Here is a 21,870-nt window from a genome sequence, read left to right as displayed (position 1 = left end):
AACAACAACATTGTTAAAATGAAAGTCATAGCTGTGTTAGCCGCAGTCTATCCAAGATGGCAGCAGGTACTTTTACCCCCAGAACTGAGAGCTTTGCTCACTGCCTTGGTCTAAGCTGCACCCAGCAGCATGTTGCCGACGTGGAGATGTGGTCACTGTCATTGCCAGCTCTTGTACACACCATTCAGTTGCTAGTAGAGCTCTTTAAAAGCCTTGCAGGGTTTTTTGCCGCTTATGCTGAGTCAGGAAATCTCCCTTAAAGGAGCTGTGCAAGTCTCTGCTTGTCTCTTGCAAAACAGAGCCCAACTGTGAAAAATGCTGATACCAAGAAGCCTTGCTTGTCTCTGTTCTTTTGTTTCTAAAATCCTTTTTAAGCTTTTCTTAAGTTTTACTTGAAAGTTCTTAGGTCCACGTTGCAGCGCCATAATGTTACAAGTAGGTTTTCCTGCTGGCCTGGTCCCAGTGCATTGCCAGCTCCCAAAAATAAGGTACCCAGACCCTGCACCTGCAGTTTTAGTCATTTAAAAACATCTGTTAACACTAGTCAAGTGTGAGTCCCATTCCAGAGATTGGAACTAGAATTTTGGTCACACAGGTGAAGTCCCTGCTTCACGAGGTCTCCTGTAGGTATGCTGTACATACTCATCTCCTGCCTTTAGGTTTCATATTGGATAGGAATTTTGTATTGGATACTTGATGGAAAACATCTGTACTTGTTAGTCAACTATCAACTCGACACAACCTAGACTTTCAGGGAAAAATAATCTCAATGAGGATTTGTGTGGATCACATTGGCCTGTGGTCATATTTGTGTACAAGGGGGAGGGGTTGTCCTGATAGTTAATTGATTTAGGAGACCCAGCCCACTGTGGGTAGCAACACTCCCTAGGCAGGTGTTGTATAGCAATCACCTGAGAAATATAACCTTTTATCTTAGAGGGATGCTCATTAAGACATGAGATGTTCTAATCTACAACATTCCATCCTGCATGGAATCTGATGAGCCCAGAAAATAAGATTCAAGGGCTTTTAGGAAGTACCTAAAACTGACTAAATATACCAGATCCTTTTTCCTCCAAGCATATATGAGCAGAAAAAATGGGCTGCCTGGAAGAGGCTCAGATCAGCTGAGCTAGCTGGAATGGACACTCTTTAAACTATTTAGTTTACTGTAGATTGTGCAAGGTATACCATGTTTCAGTCATTTCTGAGCTGTCGTCCATTGTGGGCTAGACTTTGATGGAGCAAGTATTTCAAATCATTTCTGCCCCTGGAAGTAACCCCTAACCTGTAATTAGCCCCAGTGAAATTTACTGGTTCATCAGGTTGGACTTTGATGGTATCCTTCATCTGGGGTGAGCAGGTATCTGTTCATACTCAGAATTATGTTACAGGATGGCAGGAAGTCCTAAGCAATGCAAGAGGAAAAAGCTAGCTGAGAGAGAAAGCAAATAGGGGTCTATGTGTTTGTTCTCCCTGTTCTTGACTGTGCATGTGATGCTTTCTTTGTCCATTGCCATGACTTTCCTGTAACCGGGAGTTATGAGCCAAACACACCTTTGTTTTCTTTCTTTTTTTATTTTATTTATTTATTTGTTTATTTTAAATGAAAACAAACATTTATAGACAATATTTGGGAATTTGGGCATTGTTCTTTCCAAACTACTTCCTGCTGGTAAGGGGCGCTGTCATTTGGGGATTCGAAGAAGATTCAGAAATCCTGGCTGTAGTCTAAAAGGCTGCTTTGTCCAGCTGTTTTGAATGTAGGATAACCTGGTAATCTGTTTCAGGTGGTCTGGCTTGATCAAACCACATTAGTCTGGAAAGAATTCACATCTTTTCATTTTCTGTGGAAACAAAAATAGAAATCCCTTTCCTAGTAACTTGTCCTTGAACTTAAGTTTTGGAGTCAAAGAATTTTTTTTATTTATTATTTCACATGTCGATCCCAGTTCCCTCTCCCTCCCTCCCTTCCTTCCTTCCTTCTTCCCTCCCTTTTACCCTCTCTACCCTCTCACATGCACTCGAACCACCCTCCCCTCCCATCCCCCCACACCAATTCCATATGTAGGGGAATGCCATCCAGTTGGGGTCATGTAGATCTGTCAGGTCCATGGGGAATGTGTTCGAAAAGTCCTTTTGTGCACCAGGGATACATCCTGGCTCCATTGTCTGAGGTCCCTTAGACTGCTCAGTCCTTCTGGCTGAGACCCATATTCAGGGGGGCCTGAGTCAGTCCCATGCTGGCTTCCCAGCTATCAGTCTGGGGACCCGTTAGCTCCTCCTTGTTCAGGTAAGCTGTCTCTATGTGTTTCTGCTACCTGCATCTCCATCTGCATCTGGGTTCTACTTCGACTCAGTGTTTATGTATGGGTGTTTGCTCCTGCTTCCAACAGGCATTAGTTGAGGACTCCATGGATAAGTTAGTTGTTGATCTCACTATCCGGGAAGGGCATATATGGTAGCCTTTCCACGGAAGATCAAATTGTTAGTTGGAAGCAGTCTTGTAGTTCTCTAGACCTTTCTTTGTGTTCAATTTTATCTTCAAACAAATATTGGCTCCCTCTTTTATGTTCTCTCTCTCTCTCTCTCTGTGTTTCCCCCTCCCCTTTCCTGTCTTCTATTCCTAACCAGGCTCAATCTTCCTGGTCGCACATGTTTTCCTTTCCTCCCCCTCATTTTCTCCTACTTCTCTCTCCATTCGTTGCACCCCCCCCCCACTTCCCCTGAGCTCTGGGGGACTTGTCCCTTTCCGGTTCTGTAAGGGACTTTATATGAATCTTTTAGAATACACCTTGTATCCTAGTTCTTCTGGTGATGTGAATTATAGGCTGGTGATCCTTTGATCTACGTCTAAAATCCATATGTGAGTGAGTACATACTGTGTTCCTCTTTTTGTGACTGGGTTACCTCATTCAGGATGGTTTCTTCAAGTGCCATCCACTTGCCTGCGAATTTCAAGATACCATTATTTTTTTCTGCAGACTAGTATTCCATTGTGTAGATGTACCACATCTTCATTAATCATTCTTCAGTTGAGGGGCATCTAGGCTGCTTCCAGGTTCTTGCTATTACAAATAGTGCTGCTATGAACATAGTTGAACAGATGTCTTTGTTGCATGGATATGAATCCTTTGGGTATATGCCTAAGAGGGGTATTGCCGGGTCCTGTGGTAAGCTGATTCCCATTTTCCTGAGGAACCACCATACTGATCTCCAAAATGACTGTATATGTTTGTACTCCCACCAGCAGTGGAGGAGTGTTCCACTTTCTCCACATCCTCTCCAACATGAGTCATCATTGGGGTTTCTAATTGTATCCATTCTGGCAGGGGTAAGATGGTATCTCAAAGTTGTTTTGATTTGCATTTCCCTGATAGCATTTTCTCAAGTGTCTATCAGCTTTTTTGATTTCCTCTATTGAGAATTCTTTCTTCACTTCTGTACCCCATTTTCTAATAGGGTTATTTGGTGTTTTGTTGACTAGTTTCTTGAGTTCTTTGTATATTTCGGAGATCAGCCCTTTGTCGGATATAGGATTGGTGAAAATCTTTTGCCAGTCTGTGGACTGCTGTTTGGTCTTGTCCACTGTGTCCTTTGCCTTACAGAAGCTTCTAAGTTTGAAGAGGTCCCATTTATTGTTTCTCTCAGTGTCTGTGCCCCTGGAGTTATGTTTAGGAAGCAGTCTCCTATACCAATTTGTTTAAGGGTACCTCCTACTTTCTCTTCTAAGAGGTTCAATGTGGCTGGATTGATGTTGAGGTCTTTGATCCACTTGGACTTGAGTTTTGTGCATGGCGACAGACATGGATCTTTCTGCAGTCTTCTACACACCCTCATCCAATTGTGCCAGCACCATTTGTTGAAGATGCTGTCCATGCCCCATTGTATAATTTTAGCTGTTTTGTCGAAAGTCAGGTTTTCATAGGTGCGTGGATTAATATCAGGATTTTCAATTCGATTCCATTGGTATAACTGTCTATTTTTATGCCAGTATCAAGCTGTTTTCAGAACTATAGCTCTGTAATAGAGCTTAAAGTCAGGAATGGTGATGCCTCCTGAAGTTCTTTTATTGTATAGGGTTGTTTTGTCTATCCTGGGTCTTTTGTTTTTCCATATAAAGTTGATTATAATTCTTTCAAGGTCGGTGAAGAATTGGGATTTTAATGGGGATTACATTGAATCTGTAGATTGCTTTCGGCAAGATTGCCATTTTTACTATGTTTATCCTACCTAACCAAGAGCATGGGAGATCTTTCCATTTTCTGGGATCTTCTTTAATTTCTTTCTTTAGAGCCACAAAGTTCTTATTATAAGGTCTTTTACTTGTTTGGTAAGCGTTACACCAAGATACTTTATGTTACTTGTGGCTATTGTAAAGGGTGATGTTTTCCTGATTTCTTTCTCTGTCTCTTTGTTGTCTGAAAAAAATAGGGCTACTGATTTTTTTGAGTTTATCTTATATCCTGCTAGTTTGCTGAAGGTGTTTATCAGCTGTAGGAGTTCCCTGGTAGAGTTTATTGGGTCGCTTATGTAAACTATCATATCATCTGCAAATAGAGACAGTTTGACTTCTTGCTTTCCAATTTGGATGCCCTTGATCTCCTATTGTTGTCTTATAGCATTAGCCAGAACTTCTAGTACGATATTGAAAAGATATATATAGAGAGGGTAGCCTTGTCTTGTTCCTGATTTTAGAGGAATTGGCTTAAGTTTCTCTCCATTTAGTTTGATGTTGGCAGTTGGTTTGCTGTACATTGCTCTTATTATATTTAGGTATGTTCCTGTTATCCCTGACCTCTCCAAATCCTTTATCATGAAAGGGTGTTGAATTTTGTCGAAGGCTTTTTCTGCATCTAGGGTGATAATCATATGGTTTTTCTTTTTCTGTTTGTTTATATGGTGGATCATGTTGATAGATTTTCGTATGTTAAACCATCCCTGCAATCCAGGGATGAAGCCTACTTGATCATGGTGGATGATTTCTCTGATGTTTTCTTGAATTCGGTTTGCCAGTATTTTATTGAGTATTTTTGCATCGATGTTCATTAGGGATATTGGTCTGTAGTTTTCTTTCTTAGTTGTGTCTTTGTGAGGTTTGGGTACCAACGTATTGTGGCCTCATAAAAAGAGTTTGGCAATGAACCTTTTGTTTCTATCTTGTGGAACAGTTTGAGGACTAGAGGTTTTAGTTCTTCCTTGAATGTCTGGTAGAATTCTGCATTGAATCCATCTGGCCCTGGACTTTTTGGTTGGAAGGTTTACGATGACTGCTTCTATTTCATTGCGGGTTATAGGTCTATTTAAGTTGTTTGTCTGTTCTTGATTTAATTTTGGTAAGTGATAGTTATCCAGAAATTTGTCCATTTCCTTTGAATTTTCAATTTTTGTTGAATACAGATTTTCAAAGTATGACCTGAAAATTGTCTGGATTTCCTCTGTGTCCGTTGTCATGTTCCCCTTTTCATTTCTGATTTTGTTAATTTGCATGTTCTCTCTCTGCTTTTTCATTAATTTGGATAAAGGTTTGTCTATCTTGTTGAATTTCTCAAAAAACCAACTCTTTGTTGCATTGATTTTTTTTGTATTGTGTTCCTGGTTTCTATTTTGTTGATTTCAGCCCTGAAGTTGATAATTTCCTGGCGTCTACTCCTAAGGGGTGAGTTCGCTTCTCTCTGTTCTAAGGCTTTCAGTTGTGCTGTTAATTCTCTTATGTGACTATCCTCTGTTTTCTTCATATGGGCACTTAGTGCAATGAACTTCCCTTGTACCACTGCTTTCAAGGTGTCCCATAAGTTCAGGTATGTTGTGTCCTCATTGTCGTTGAATATTACAAAGTCCTTAATTTCTTTCTTTATTTCTTCTTTGACCCAGGAGTGGTGCAATTGCACATTGTTCAGTTTCCATGAGTTTGCAGGTTTTCTGCTATTTGTGTTGTTGTTGAATTCCCATTTTAAAGCATGGTGGTCCGATAAGATACAGGGGACTATTCCTATTCTCTTGTATCTGTTGAGGTTTGTTATGGCACCTAGTATGTGGTCGATTTTAGAGAAGGTTCCATGTGGAGCAGAGAAGAAGGTATATTCTTTTGTCTTTTGATGGAATGTTCTATAGATGTCTGTTAACCCCAGTTGAGACATAACTTCTGTTAGTTCTTTTGTTTCTTTGTTGAGTTTCTGATTTGTGGTCCTGTCTAGTGTTGAGAGTGGTGTATTGAAGTCTCCCACTATAAGTTTTGTCGTTAAATATCTTGTTTTCTCCATCTATTCTGATTGAGAGTTTTGCTGGATATAGTAACCTAAGCTGGCATCTGTGTTCTCTTAATACTTTTAGAACATCTATCCAGGACCTTGTGGCCTTGAGGTTTTCCGTGGAGAAGTCAGGTGTAATTTTGATAAGTCTGCCTTTATATGTTACCTGTCCTTTTTCCTTCACTTCTCTTAATATTCTTTCTTTATTCTGTATGCTAGGTGTTTGTTTAGTATATGTCGAGGGGGTCTTTTTTCTATGGTCCAGCCTATTTGGGGTTCGGTATGCTTCTTGTACTTTCATGGGCGTGTCCTTCTTCAGATTGGGATAGTTTTCCTCGATGATTTTGTTGAATATGTTTTCTGCACCTTTGAGCTGGGCTTCCTCACCTTCCTCTATGCCTATTATTCTTAGGTTTGGCCTTTTCATGGTGTTCCACATTTCCTGGATGTTTTGTGTTAAGGATTTGTTGGATTTATGATTTTCTTTTGTCAATGAATCTATTTCTTCTAGTTTATCTTCTGCGCCTGAGATTCTCTCTTCCATCTCTTGAATTCTGTTGGTTATGCTTGTGTCTGTAGTTCCGATCTTTTGCCCAGGTTTTCTATTTCCAGCATTCCTTCCATTTGTGTTGTCTTTATTTTCTCTATTGTATTTTTCAAGTCTTGAACGATTTCCTTCACCTGCTTAATTTTTTTTTTTTTGCTTTCTGTACTTTCTTTACTTAAGGAATTTGTTCATTTTTTCCACTTTTTTGTTTGTTTTTTCCTCCATTTCTTTAAAGGAGTTTCTCACATCTTCTTTGAGGGTCTCTATCATTTTTATGTTGATGATTTTTAAGTCGTTCCCTTCTGCTTCCTCTGCTTTGTTGCTGTGTTCCGTTCTAGTTGGTGTAGATTCCCTAGATTCTGGGGGGTCATGCTTGTCTTTCTGTTGTTAGGTGTTTTCTTGTATTGCCTTCTTCCCATAGCTTCTTCCAGTAGGTGTTGGTGGGGTCTCCTTTTCTCTCTATGGTACTTCCCTGGTGGGCTTATGTGGGTCAGAGATCGAATATTTGTATCTCTGTGTGGTCCAAGCTCTCTAGGAGTTCTCTCAGCAGACAGGGACCCAAGGATGAGGTCAGGGCTGAGGATCCAGTAGAAGATGCCATGAGCCAATGGCTCTAGCCAATGGCTGGCAGAAAAAGACAAAGGCTGAGTTGAAACTTGGGAAGGTTTTGCAGGATAGTCGGATCTCACTGGAAACTGGAACTCTCCAGCTGAGGCCTCTTTCTTTAGCAGAGGCCCAGATTTGGGCATCAAGGATCTTGCAGGCAGGAACTCAGAGTAGACCTGTAGAGATAGGCGGATCTCTGGGAGGGGCCCAGGACTCTAGTAGAGGACTGGAGGTGGGGTCAGAGACCAAGCAGGTGGAAATTACAGGTGGTCCCACGTGGATAGGCAGGTCTCCTTTGTTCATAGTTGCTCTGAGAAGTCTCCGAAGTAGGGTGAACTGTTGGCTCCACCCTCTATCCCAGTGCTCAACCAGAGTGGCAGGACCCTGGGCAGGGTAGGCCATGTGGTGGGGGGACAGGCTCGTGGTGGGAATGGGTGGGGGTGTATCAGATCTCCAAGGGTGCTCTAGATGGGGATAGGACACAGGAGCAGCAGGGTCAGGGGCCAACCCAGGGAGTTCGGGGCTGGGGAGTGGTTGTAGGGGAGACAGAGCCCTGATTGGGCCCAGACTCACCTGTGGCCAATAGCTGGCGGAAGAGGACAAACGCTGAGCTGAAACTTGGGAAGGTTTTGCAGGATAGTCGGATCTCACTGGAGGCACAGAATTTTCTAATTGTCCTTAGGTGTAATTCTGCTGTCCTGCAACTTTGATTCTTTTAGTTGTAGATCTCAGCTTGTGGTAGTTATGCCTGGAGGTGTACCACCAAATAGCATCCAGCCGCAGAGGACCCGTCTGATCCCGGTTCTGCCCGGAAGTGTACAGTCAAATATCATCTGGCAGCAGATGATCCTTGTGATCCTGGTCCCTATAGAATAGCTCTAAACAAAAACCTAGACAGCTCAACACCAGGAAAATTCCACCGGATGCTCTCCTGTCCGAGTCTCACCAGCAAGAGAGCTTTTCCTGGCTCTTCCTCAGACCTCCTTGCACAGTTCCCACACCTTTGTTTTCTAAGTTGCTTTCATAATAGTAACAGAGAAAGGAAACCAGGACATCTTGGTGAACCAGTGTTGCTCACCTGGATGGTTGTCACTAAGACAACCTTCCAGGTGAGCAACACTGGTTCTCCAAGACAGGTGTGAGATTGCCCTGCTACAAGCAGGAACCCTTCAAAAAGCTGCTACTCTACTCTCTGACCCATAAGCACAACAAATCTAAGGACAGTAAGAAACTCACTGCCTGGAGATTCCCGCTCATGAATCCTTTTCCTATTTCTAGTGCTGATGAACGGTTTGATGCCACATTCCACACCAATGTCTTGGTAAATGCATCTGGGCATTGCCAGTATCTCCCTCCAGGTAAGATCTACTCCTCCATCCAGTGAGAAAATTTAAGCAAGTACCAAGGACTCCCCTCTTGAGGGGAGGACTGGCTCCATGTTGGCTTCCCATCCTCTCCTTCCCATCAGAACTCTCACATATCTCTTCAACTCACTCTGGATGTCATCTCTGATGCTGAGATCATATTTCAGCTGGTTTTTGCCATGGTCTGTCTTACATCCTTATTAACATTAATTTACGCTCTAGTCTTCTTTTGTTGAGTCATTTCTAATCCTACCCATAAGCCTGAGAGGCAGGCCTTTCTCCTTCATGTTCTCCCAGTTGGCACAGGAAATTGGCAGGTATTATGGTGCTGGGTATTTTGGGTTCATAAACTCAAGGTTGCTCAGGTTAGATGCAAGACCCAGTGCCTTCAGGGGAGCACCCTGTGGTGATTGTCCATCAGCTGCTTTCTTTTCTTCCTCTTAACCTCCTAGTGATAGATAGCTTCATGGGGTTACTGTGTTTCCCTGCCTGTCATTACTGTGGGACTCAGGATCCCAGGCTGCTCATTGAACAATCCACAGCCTGGGAAACTGCTGCTTCATGCCCTTCGAGACACATTCAAGGTGTGTTTTTGCATATGGGTATTAATTTTTTTCACTTCATCATTTAGAAGATGTGTTAACATATTTTCAAGAATTACATTTTGATCACTGAAAGTGCTTCTAACAAATCTGTAACCCACTGTCACAGGGTTGCCACTTCACTCAGAACACACTAACACATTCCCAACATATGCACACCTTGAATATACAACTCTTCATAACACACACTCACACACCCCTTCCTTATCTCATTGCACATGATGAGGATCGCTTTGACTATTGCTTACAGTGCTCTTCCTGTTAGCAGATGATAAGAATTCTGTAGACAGAATCTCTGCTTGCCTTACATTCCATCACTCCTCATCCGCAGGTGGCTGTGTGTCAGTAAGTGAGTGAATAAGTGGTTGAATCTAGCAGAGACATATCCCTCTCATTGATGTTTATATTGATTAACAAAGTGTTGCATCTCAGGCTTTCAGTCTTAAATCATATGCTTGCCTACTCCAGCCCTTCTTTCACACTGTAGACACCTTGCAGAGGGCGCTATGTGATGCCTTCCAGCACACGTTCCCTGAAGTAATGTGTGGTTCTGACCCACCAGGTGAGTGCTGGGAATTGGAACCTGGGTCCTCTGCAACAGCAGCCTGTGTTCTAAACTACTGAACCATCTCTCCACCCCCTTTATATGTTTATTTTTAACAGGCAGATAAATGCATAGTATATATTTAAAGTGTCTTAACTCCATGAGTTTTAGTAAATTTGCAGAGGATCATTACAATCCAGTTTTCTAATGTCCTCATCATCCCTTGCCTATTGGCAGTCAACTAATCTTGCTGCAAACCTCAGACAACCTTTGAGCCCTTCCTGTCTTTTTTGTGGGTCTTTTCACAGAAATCGAATCAAATAAAAAATTCAAAGTGTATTTGACTAGGGGAAATTCAGTTCACTAATGGTAAGGAAATGCCCATCATAACTTTCAGGTTTCTGTTGGCATCTGAAGTAATTCTGTAAGTCACATGCATGTGATGTGTGTGTATAATATTATATGCTTTACACACATATAGACATACACACACACACACACACACACACACACACACACACAAAACATTATTGCTGATTGAATTTCGAGCCTCATGTATACTAAATAAGCACTCTGTTGCTGAGCTTTATCCCTAGCTGCCTTTTAATTTTGAGATAGAGTATCACTAAATTGCCTGGGATAGCCTTGAACTTGTCATCCTCCTGCCTCATCTCTCCAAATATGTGGGATTGTAAATCATATCTGAAGGACCTCTAAGAGACACACCTTATCATGTTTTCTCAGCATGGGTGTGCAGTAGAGTGGACTGTGTAAGGCTCTTAAATCCCTTCCTCCATTAATCTTTAATTCAGCAGAAGAAATGTGAACTGTATTGCCCTTGCTGCACTAGCAGTGGAGTACTTCAGTCATTCATGCTTCCAGGACAGTTCAGTCTTCTATAGGCAGAGAGCACAGGCCACAAAAGTCTGGAGCGGGTGTATATGTCTTCTCACCATGACCTTCTGGGAAAGCCACTTCTGGGAATTCCACCTTCTTTCAGTGGAATGTTTCTATATGTCCAAACTCACTGTCTTCAATTTTGCACCTTATCCCACCCCTACTGTGGAAACTGAGAAGGTTAGAATTACACTCTACATATATTTTCAGATAACTAAATGTTTTCTCAATTTGTTACCTTAAAAAGAAAATCCTCTCCCTGCACCTTTCCAGTTCTTTTCCTAACTCCATCATCATTTTTCATCAGCTTCTCTGAGACTTTTTGCATCCTTTCTTTTTTCTCATATTGCTTAGAGTCTGAATGTGCTCACAGCAAATAAAGTATATAATTATTTATTTACGCAGTTTCCTGAGGAAAGCCTTCTATAACAGATACTATCATTGTGTTTTAATTTGAAGAGGTGGGAGAGCTTTGGCTGAGCTTCTCTAGGGGTTTTTGCAAAAGGAAAAATGGGGGGCAAACCACCCCAACTTGTTCTGAATAGGTCCAGCATGAGTTCAGTGTGTGGGGTGGGGCAGGAGGGGGGACTGCTGAAGCTGCTGTGTTCTGGGCCTGTTTCATTTGGCTCCATTTTAATCTTCTGATCATTTCCCATGCTCACATAGGCATATTCAAGAGCTCCTGCTACATTGATGTGCGCTGGTTCCCTTTTGATGTGCAACAATGCAAACTGAAGTTTGGGTCCTGGTCCTATGGAGGGTGGTCCCTAGACCTGCAGATGCAGGAGGCAGATATCAGCAGCTATATCCCCAATGGAGAATGGGATCTCATGGGTAAGGCCAGCAAAAACAGAGATCTTGTAACCCAGAAGAGAGGTGCCTTCTACCTGTGTGAGCTGAAAATCTGGGGATTCTTCTGCTGTTCCTTTCATTGACTACACTTGATAGCGTTTTCTATCATGTCCAGCATGAGAAGCAGGAATGCAGCAAACAGCCATGGTGGGGCCTTTTAAACCGGCAGTGCTAGTGTAAACTCGTGGAATCCATTCTAGTCCTATAGTGTGGTTGAGCTGCATATTGCAGTTGATGCTGTAAAGGAAGGAAATCACAAGTGAGGTTCAATCAGAAGTCCAAACAGCACTGTTTGTTTACAGAACAACCTTTCACTTTGGGAGACAGAGTTCATCTAAACACCAAGTCAGTATTCCGCTGAAGGACTTTGGATTTTAAAGCAAAAAGGACCTATAACAGTTTAGCATGAGGTGAGAAAATAGTATTTGAGTCAGGTAGTTTGAAAATAGATCAAGGTGATTGTAAATTTCTTAAGTCTATTGGCCTGTCTAGGACAGGAAGCAAACTGGCCACTCTAGCATCCTTAATCTTTGAAAGGTAATGTGAGACTTTGGGGACACTTCTCCCTCCAGCACACAGTTCCTGACACAATACCTGCTCAGCAATTTAAGCCCTGTCAGCAAATCTCTCAGAAAAGAAATAGTTGATTTTTTTTCGCTCTGTGTGACCATTTTGACTTTTATACCTATATTTTAAATCCAAACCAATATTATTGAGTCACTCACCATCAGGTGTACATTAAAAAAAGTGTCATTATGTGATTTCTATTGTGTGAGCATCATAGAATGCACTTACAGTATACAAAGTAAGCCCACTACAGAATCAATGACACAATGTTATTGACATTGTACATTTCTTCCGTGTTTGACAGAAACACCATTATGCGCACCTGCTTGTAACTACATTTATAATGCTGTAGAATTGACATTATATAAGTACTTCTAGTGCACCAAAAGAATATCTACTAACCTAGAGACAGGAGAGAAGGCCTAGTCCCTACTCCAAATGACTTGACAGATTTAGATGACCCCTCCTGGAGGGCATCACCCTACATGTGGAGTGGTAGGGCATGAGAAGGTGGGAGAGAGGGAAAGAGGAAGGGAGAGGGAACTGGGATCAATATGTAAAATAAAAAAAAGAATATCTACTAGTTTGCTTGAATGTCACTGAGCTATAGCATACCTGTAAATGTTTGTTTAAATCCTAGTCATCCACTTATAGGGCTGTGATCTGGTGTAGCACACACTTAGCAACAAAAGGCAGCTGTGTCTCCTGATGACCTGCCTCCTTTCTCTGCCCCCCCACATGCAGGAATCCCTGGCAAGAGGAGTGAGAAGTTCTATGAATGCTGCAAAGAGCCGTATCCAGATGTCACCTATACATTAACCATGCGACGTAGGACACTCTACTATGGCCTCAACCTGCTCATCCCCTGTGTGCTCATCTCAGCCCTGGCTCTGCTGGTGTTCTTGCTCCCTGCAGACTCTGGGGAGAAAATCTCCCTTGGTAAGTGTCCCAGGCCTTCTCTAAGATTAGCTCTGCAGCACACTGTCGCCCGTGAAGCAGTGCCTTGTGACCTACCACACAAGGACCTTTGTGGCAGGATCAGACTCACCACACCAGAAACTCCTGGTTGTGCCCCTTCAGGAGACAGAGTGCCTTCCTGAGAATTGGCAGGATCCAGGGATTCCATGATGTTGTGAAGAAGACAGGATACAGCGAGGGACTGTGTTTCTGATGGGCTGTGTTTCTCCCCCACTACCACCCACTATGTTCCTGGTAGTGGGTCTCCACTATGGATGGGAAATACATTAAGTTAATATCAGCTTGTGTTTGTAAATTATTGTACACATTACAATAGGAATGCAATTCCTTGTAATTACTTCCCCTGTGAAGATATAAAAAGTGGGGGGTTTGAATGGTAAAATAAACTGCTTATATCACAAAATGACTAAATAAATACATATTCACAGTGTTGAAGAAAGCTTTCATAAGCCTTCTATCTTCTTAGCATAAAGCTTAGAATGTTAAATATCTAACTCAAGGTCACACAGCCAATTAAGCTGCAAAGTCAAGAGCTGAATGAAATCCAGTCTTCTGGTCACACAGTTTCTTGATCCTGCTGTGTAAAATTCTTCTCAGTATTAATGCAGTAAAGACCTTGAGAAGTAATCATGCTGGTTGATTGTCTCAAAGTTGTGGTTCCTAAACTTGTCACCATTAGAGTGTCCTTTAGGCCCTGGCAGGTAAAAAGAACTGTATGCAGAAAAATGTATATGCCCATATGTACAGAAACCAGGGGATTCATGGTGTGACCCTAGCAACCTATGCGGTGCTTTGAAATTACTGTTGCCAGCTTCTATGAGATAGAAATCCAGCCTTGTTATCTGTTCTGCTTAAGGAACTCCTCACATTTTTGTTTCAGGAATAACTGTCTTGCTTTCTCTGACTGTCTTCATGCTGCTTGTGGCTGAGATCATGCCTGCAACATCTGATTCCGTGCCTTTGATAGGTAAGACAAGGACTCATGTGTGCCTAGGATTTCCCAGGGTCATGGAGGAGGAATGTTACTATTGAAAAATTTGTGGCCTATACCTTAGGCCCAAGAAAGAGAGAAAAGATGTTCAAATTTGTGGCTTGCCTTTAAACTAAAGAAATAGCCTTAAATGTGGTATATACCTGTAGTCTCAGTTTTTGTGTTGCTGAGGCAGGAGGATTACAGGGTTGGGGGGTTTAAGACTAGCCAGAGGAATATAGCATGACTCATTGTAAGAGAGAGACAGGGCAGGGCGAGGGTGGGGGAAAGTATGTGTGTGCTGAAATACTTCTTCCTCCTGTTTTCCTTCCACTCATACTTTCAGCTTTGCAGCCAAAGACTTTACAATTTGAGATTCATTTTTTTACAGGATATTGTTTCTTTATTTTTGTTTTATTTTTTTTAACTAAAGCACACATTTTAATCTTAACTACTATCTCCTGAGATCACTCAGTATCTATTAAATTAAATAAGTGTTTAGAGAAATGGGAGTGAAACAAAGGTTTTGTCTAGGTTAGGTGTTTCTGCCCAGGGGCAAGTGATAGAAGTAAGAGGGCCCCATATTTACATAGTTTCCTAGATGGAAACAAATGCAATCCTGTGAAGGATGCCATGGCAAGGTTAGTTTTCAGCTCTCACTGCTGCAACTAGGGCTCATTCCTAGTCCAGTGTATCATGGGAATGGGAATGGTGTGTCATCAGAGGTGGCTAGGCTTCAGTAGGAGAGTTCTGTTTTGTGATAGGGAGTGAAGTCGTTGAGGTCTAGGCTGTCCCTTTCCACCAGATGTGTGGGTATTGGGCTGCAGCCTGTTTTTCAGTATGACCCTTATAAGGAGGCCCTTATAGGAGACCAGCATCCCAGTAGGTGCTGCTGGGAACCAGGTTTCTTACTGCCTCTCTTCTCTCCATAGCACAGTACTTTGCCAGCACCATGATCATCGTGGGCCTGTCTGTGGTGGTGACAGTGATTGTGCTGCGATATCACCATCATGACCCTGACGGTGGCAAAATGCCCAAGTGGGTATGTGCTGTATCCCTGTAGAGTGGCAGCTCTCCCTGAAAGGTTTTCTATTGTCTAGGCCCCTAAGCAGATTCACCCCTCTGTACATCTTTGAAAATGGTACAGTAGGAGTGGCAGTGTTTTATACTGGCATCCCAGATCAGGACTCTGTAAGGAGTACGGTTTTTCCGCCTGCTGCCCGGTCTGGTCTTGCCTCCGTGCCTGCCCCAATTAATGCAGTTACTTGCTTCTTATTGGCTAGCTCTGTGTTAATTATTAACCCATTTCTATGTATTTCCATGTGGTCTTACCGAGAGCAGAGGAATGGCGGTTCTGTTTTCTCCAGGCTCTCCATCCTGGCTTCTCCTTACTACTTCCCCTTTCCTCCTTGTCTCCTAGTCCCTCCTATCTTCCTTTCCTATTGGCCAACAGTGCTTTATTCATTAACCAGTATGAGAAACATATACAGAATGACATCTCCCATCATCACCTCTTTTCTGTCTAAATAAAAACAAGGGTTTTAACCTTATCATAGCAAAATATATAACACAACAGTTATCCAATAAGAATCACAGTTAACAATATTTAGTCCATTAACATTTAGTAAGATTAAAAGAAAACTATTCTATCATCCTATATTTGTGAGTCTAAAGTCCTATATGTAACTTATCTTTAAACTTAACTAAGGAAAACTAACTATAACTATCTGTCTTCAACTCCTTCAAAGACCACAGAAGGATAATATATAAACTCTAGAAATGACAGAGACAACTCACTGCCTGGTCACCCGAAGTTCTTTTGTAATCTTCCATCTTCAGCCCATAGGCCATAGTGTGTCTGGCAGACTCTTCAGCAAAGCAGGAAACTTTAAACTGTCTTCTTGCATTGGCAGCTTGTCAGTCACTTTTCTCTGTGACCTGCATACTGTCTCGCAGACTCTTTCATGAAGCAGGAACTCTGTAGCAATGTCCATCTTGAATCAGCAATCACTTTCCTGTGGGTCCTCCATGTCCAGTTTATACAGCCTAAAGTCAAACAGTTCAGACAAGAGCAGTACCTTGTCCAAATGGCTAGTCTTGCCATATTGGAAGTAACTTCTTAACGTGTTCCTTGGATGTCCATCTTCCATCTTCCTTTCTGGTGCAGGTGGTGTTGCCAGGAGCATTTATGTCTCACTGTCAAGAAAAACCCTAAACTATTTAAAATGCCATATTCTGTAGGTCTTTGAAAGGTTTGAAGAATGCCTATCTATCGCAAATACATCTCTGCATATCTAGAAAACCTAACTCACCTAGCTATAAGTTTTGACTATTATAGGTAACTATCTATAATCTGTACTAAATTATACATTACATTTCTAAATGATTTATATAAATGCAATATATAAAATTGACCTTAAATTGTATCAATAAATGAAAATCCATTTTCCAAAACAAAGTATTCATATCTATACCATAATCGGACTCCACATTGGCTGCTTGTGCATCCTGCTAGTATTGTGCTTTAAAAGTTCTCCCTCCACACCACCACTGAGGAGTACTATGTAGCAGCTGGAAGAAGAGTGGCCATGAAGCAACATGGTAGGAGCTTCCCACAGAATGAAAATTGAAAAAAACATAAGAATCAGCATGAGTGTTTCTTGGTATCTATAGGGCCCTGATTCCTGAACCCTTGACAATAGAGAAGTCTGAAAGTTCCCAGGCTTCTTGTCCAGATGGTATAGCACTTGCCCAGAACCTGTATACATCCACCAGTGTACTGCAGATCATCTCCAGGTGACATATAGACTTACTGGTATGTAAATGTCCTATCTGTAGTTCTTATGCAGTGCTGTTTAAGGAATGATGCAAGAGAAATACTGTACATGTTCAATACACATTCAGGTTTTATTTTCCTGAAGGTTTCTCAGAATTAATAGGGGCAGAAACCAATGTTGCAAGGGCCCAGTTTCTATCCAATCAGTACACAAAGGTTTACAATCTAACCCCAAACCCCTGACATAAGTTGAATAGTTCCCAGTGGGTAATTTACAGAGACCAAAAGGAAGTGGATGAGGTCTCAGCCCAGGTCATACTATCATTTTCCTATACCTGCAAGCATATGACTGGCACTATTATCTGCTGATTCTCACCTTCCATGGCAATTCAGGACCTAGTATCTGAACCTCTGCACTTGACTGATGCCAAGAGACCTTGATTAGGGCTTAGTCTGAGCCCATACTTTTCCACACCTTTCCAGAATGAAACCCAAGGTAGAGAGAGCTGACCTGACCTCCCCCTTCCAACCACCACTAGTGAGTCTTGCAGATAGGCTGTGCCTTCCTGTCTGAGGATAAGAAGAGCAGAGTTCTCCATCCCAAAAGGAGCCTATCTGAAGACCCATTCAGTACCACCCAAGTCCATAAGGAAATCTAGGAATCACCCTCATGCCAAAATGCAGCTTAAGGAAAGCTATATTTGACTGCCATGTCTTTCTGCCTATCCATTTGATATTTCATATTACTTGTTTCAAAAGTAAGAGTAAAGAGTAAAGGAAGTTTGCCTTCCATTTTACTCAGTCCTATGTAATCACTAATGTTGATAGCTGTTTGTACCAGGCTTTTTCTTTTAGGCCACCAACCAGCTCCCAAATCATGATGTGGAGACTTATTATTAGTTTTGAATGCTTAGCCTTGTTTAGGCTCATTTCTGGTTAGCTATCTAAAATTAACCTGTTTCCTTTTAACTACCTTTTACCATAGAGCTTTTTACCTTTTCTTTCTGTATGTTATACTTTTCTTGCTTCTTCCATGTCTTGTCTGATGTCTTCCTGACTAGCTGGCCCTGGGCATCGCTCTCTTTCTTCCTTGTTTTCTCCTCTCTTCTCTCATTCTTTTTGAGCCTAGATTTCTTCTCCTATTTATTCTCTTTACCTGCCAGCTTGTCCCTCTCCTGCCTAACTATTGGCCCTTCAGCTTTTTATTAGGCCAATCAGGTACCTTAGGCAATCAAAGTAAAACAAATGCAACACACCTATACATGATTAAACAAATGCAGCATAAATAAATGTAACACATACTTAACACCGTTAAATAAATGCAGCATAAACAAATAAAACACATCTTTGCCCAGTCAAAATACTGTTCCACAACAACCATTTTAACAACCATTTTAGTGAATTTCCTGTTTTTCTAGTGTTTATGCTAATACAAAAAAAAATTCACCCATTCTTATTTCTTTGAGTATCTTGGCTGGTGTGAAGATAAACTGACACACAGAACCATTTTTAATGAACTGGTACCACTTTATTCTCCCAGAACCTTAATTAAAAACACTTGTCTATTACAAGCCTCTTAGAAAAAAAGGTTGTTAAAACCAATTGGATACAAGTAAAACATAAGTGTGTATTTCACTTGTTTCATAAAGTATGCATCATTTTCCATTCATTCCATGTGTCTTTGAAACAAACAGTTTTCAAAGGACTCTTATTATGGTCTGTTGCTATTATAAAGAAAATACTGCTGGGTGCAGTGATATTATGTGACATTTGCTCAAGTAACGACAAAACTGTAGGCTAACAGGAGAGGTTGTGAGCACAGTTTGATAAGCACCAAGAGGATGATTCTACATTTGGAGATGTGTTAGCCTTGAAAGCTAATGATTCAAGCCATGGAATTTAAAATAGATTTGGTGACATGATCATACTAGTTGCAGATGCATCTCAGAGAATACCTGGACCCCCCTGTGACAGGAAAGGTGACCGACCCTGCTGGGCTCTTGAGTGCACAGCTGCCTCTGGGTTCAGATTCATTTTGAGTTTGACAGCCTCCTTTGAGATCTAGCATAGGCCTTCTGGTGTCTTCTAATAGGTGTCTGATAGGATTTCTGAAGAGGACCTGGGGACAGCCAAATGAGGCTTGCTGGCATCTAAACAGTGAAGGGCTGAACTTGAGCCAATTCAGTATCTTCTCTGAGTCTCCTTGTATCTGTAAAATGTGGGATTGATTCTCATTTTGTGACTCTAGATGACTGAGCTGGATGTTCAGCCTCATGAGAAGGTAGCTGTGAGCCTCTGTTTTTTTTTTTGTTTGTTTGTTTGTTTGTTTTGTTTTGGTTTGGTTTTTTGTTTGTTTGTTTGGTTGGTTTTTGTTTTTGTTTTCTGTCTTTGAAAAGTCCTTACAGCTGTGGACTTTCCCTAATACAGTCTGCCACACTGGAAGTAGAAGGTCATGAAATGCTTCCCAGCCCTGGGAACCCTGAGCTTGACATTTCTTGTGCTTCTCACTATCCACAGACCTGCTTTTTGCATTTTTTTTTTTTTATAAGATGCCATGAAAATGACTGCCAAGAAAGCAAGCATTGCAGTCATGAAGTTCACTATTTACATTTTCCCCTGCAGATGGGAGGCTGGGGAAATTTTCCTGTAATCATGAGTCAGGATGACCAGGAAGTGTGCATCTAGGTATGATAGGAAAAGACCCACTGTTTACATGCTGGGAATGCCTTCAAGAATCTTCTTTGTCCAGATTGAGATTTCAGCTTTCCCAAACCACAAAACCTGTAAACTTTTCAGAGTAAATATTTAATATTTTCTCTGCACCAGACACTGTTCATTTATAAAACTCAAAGGGTCAGGTTGATAAACTACATTTCCAATACCCAACTACAGCCCTCAGCCTTTTAAAAATAATTTAAAAATTTTTTTAGGCATTATTCAAACTTGCCCACTCATGCACTCATTAAGTGTACACCAGCAGGGGGCATTGTTGTCAGAGGGCCTTCATGGCCTGGACTGTTCATAGGAAATATGCTAACACCTGTTTCTGCCTTTTCCATATACTGTCCCAAACCTGGTCTTGCTCATCATCAAAGCCTAATGAGTTGGGTTAAAAGCACCTAAATTTTCTTCCATATCAATGTCTTGGCTATTTTTTTCCCATAGGGCTCTGAGGCCCAGCAGCCCATTCACACAGGTTAAAACAAATTATTGCATGCCTTTGCCTTCACAGTCTGGCATTCATGTAGCACAGCACATCCTCTTGACTACTGGGAACAGATTGGAGACTACCACCTCATTGTGTGTTTCTCATTGATTCTCTTGGTAATTTTTTGGCACAACTTTTAAAACCAACTTTGCAATGACAGGGAATCTATCACAAAAGATGTGGTTATCTGAAGTCAGAACCCTGAAGGTGCTTCAAGCTGGGACTCCACTTTGTATCTGAAATATTATAGAGCCTCACTCAGCTTGTAGTAACCTTCCAGGGCTCCTCACAGTCAGTATGGGAGCCAGGGCATTAGATCTGAGGGTTCCTGGGAGTAAAAAAAAGGAAGGTTCAGAAAAGGAAATGACTTTCCCTCTTACGGAGCTAGCTGCCTTTTTCTCTCATAGGGTGTAATGTGTCCACCCCAGGGGAACTTCAGTTTGTTCCCACAGTGATTAACATACATAGGTCACTGTCTTACCTCACCTTTGACTCCCTTCTTGCAAGGTTTCCTCACTGTTGCTGTATACATTTGCTAAGAAGACAGGAGAGCCTGTGCTTCCCAGGATCTGTAAAGCGAGCTCCCATTGTGGGCCACATTACTGTGGGGTGCAGCTGATACACAACTGTGGGCAACTCTTGACATCCTATTGTCTTTGTAGACCAGGATCATTCTTCTGAACTGGTGTGCATGGTTCCTGCGCATGAAGAGGCCTGGGGAGGACAAGGTGCGGCCAGCCTGTCAGCATAAGGCTCGCCGCTGTAGTCTGGCCAGTGTGGAGCTGAGCGCAGGTGCTGGGCCACCCACCAGCAACGGCAACCTGCTCTACATTGGCTTCCGAGGCCTGGAGGGCATACACTGTGCTCCAACTCCAGACTCTGGGGTTGTGTGTGGTCGTTTGGCTTGCTCTCCAACACATGACGAGCATCTCCTGCGTGGTGCACACCCCCCTAATGGGGACACTGACCTGGCCAAGATCCTGGAGGAGGTCCGCTACATCGCCAACCGCTTCCGCTGCCAGGATGAGAGTGAAGTGATCTGTAGTGAGTGGAAGTTTGCAGCCTGTGTGGTGGACCGCTTGTGCCTCATGGCCTTTTCGGTCTTTACCATCATCTGCACCATTGGCATTCTCATGTCGGCCCCAAACTTCGTGGAGGCTGTCTCCAAAGACTTTGCTTAATGTCACTGCATAGAAGATGTACAGATAGGGAATGTATCTGGAGGGTAAGAATTGGGGTCTTAACCCCATATTGTGCTAAGTGGAACAACTCTGAAGAATCCATGTAGCTGTCAGTCCTGAGACTTAGTTTCCTGGTTACTTTAACTAAAAAGATTCCAGCACCCTCTGTTTTCTCCTCTCACACTTACCACTGGCATAGCCTTGCCTTCAGCAGGGGCACTAAGCGGTCATTTGCCCTCTGTGGACAGCTCTGCAAGGTGGATTGCAGTGGTTCTAGTTGGCCCATTGAGGCCTATCTAGTTGATTGTCTGCCTGCCCCTTGTCACCGGCTCACAGGAGAATTCACTGTCTGCCTATGCCATGCACAGACCTGAGTGAAAAGCAAGGCTGAGTAACACTCACTGGGTCTATTTCAACAATGTCCTTGGAAACACAAATTCATTTCTCTCCAGGTTTTGCTGTGATTTAACTTACCTTTTTTCTTTACTAATGACCAACTTTACACCCAAGAACAAGTTGACCTTCTA

At 42.2% G+C, this 21,870-nt stretch overlaps 1 protein-coding gene across 2 annotated transcripts in view; it reads left to right on the top strand.

The window, feature by feature from the left end:
- LOC127238019 (neuronal acetylcholine receptor subunit alpha-7) overlaps positions 1 to 21,351 on the top strand; it is a 127,340-nt gene extending 105,989 nt beyond the window's left edge. For both annotated transcript variants that reach the window (XM_051206477.1, XM_051206476.1), the window contains 6 exons: positions 8,683 to 8,762; positions 11,478 to 11,645; positions 12,975 to 13,169; positions 14,089 to 14,175; positions 15,111 to 15,220; positions 20,825 to 21,351. In XM_051206477.1, the coding sequence (XP_051062434.1) occupies positions 8,683 to 8,762; positions 11,478 to 11,645; positions 12,975 to 13,169; positions 14,089 to 14,175; positions 15,111 to 15,220; positions 20,825 to 21,343 (1,159 nt within the window). In that variant the 3' untranslated portion in view covers positions 21,344 to 21,351. The remainder of the gene's footprint in view (positions 1 to 8,682; positions 8,763 to 11,477; positions 11,646 to 12,974; positions 13,170 to 14,088; positions 14,176 to 15,110; positions 15,221 to 20,824) is intronic.
- The last annotated feature ends 519 nt before the right edge of the window (positions 21,352 to 21,870 follow it).

This window comes from Phodopus roborovskii, unplaced genomic scaffold, assembly GCF_943737965.1.
Source record: "Phodopus roborovskii unplaced genomic scaffold, PHOROB, whole genome shotgun sequence".
NCBI lineage: Eukaryota > Metazoa > Chordata > Mammalia > Rodentia > Cricetidae > Phodopus > Phodopus roborovskii.
This window is presented reverse-complemented; position numbering and strand designations above follow the sequence as displayed.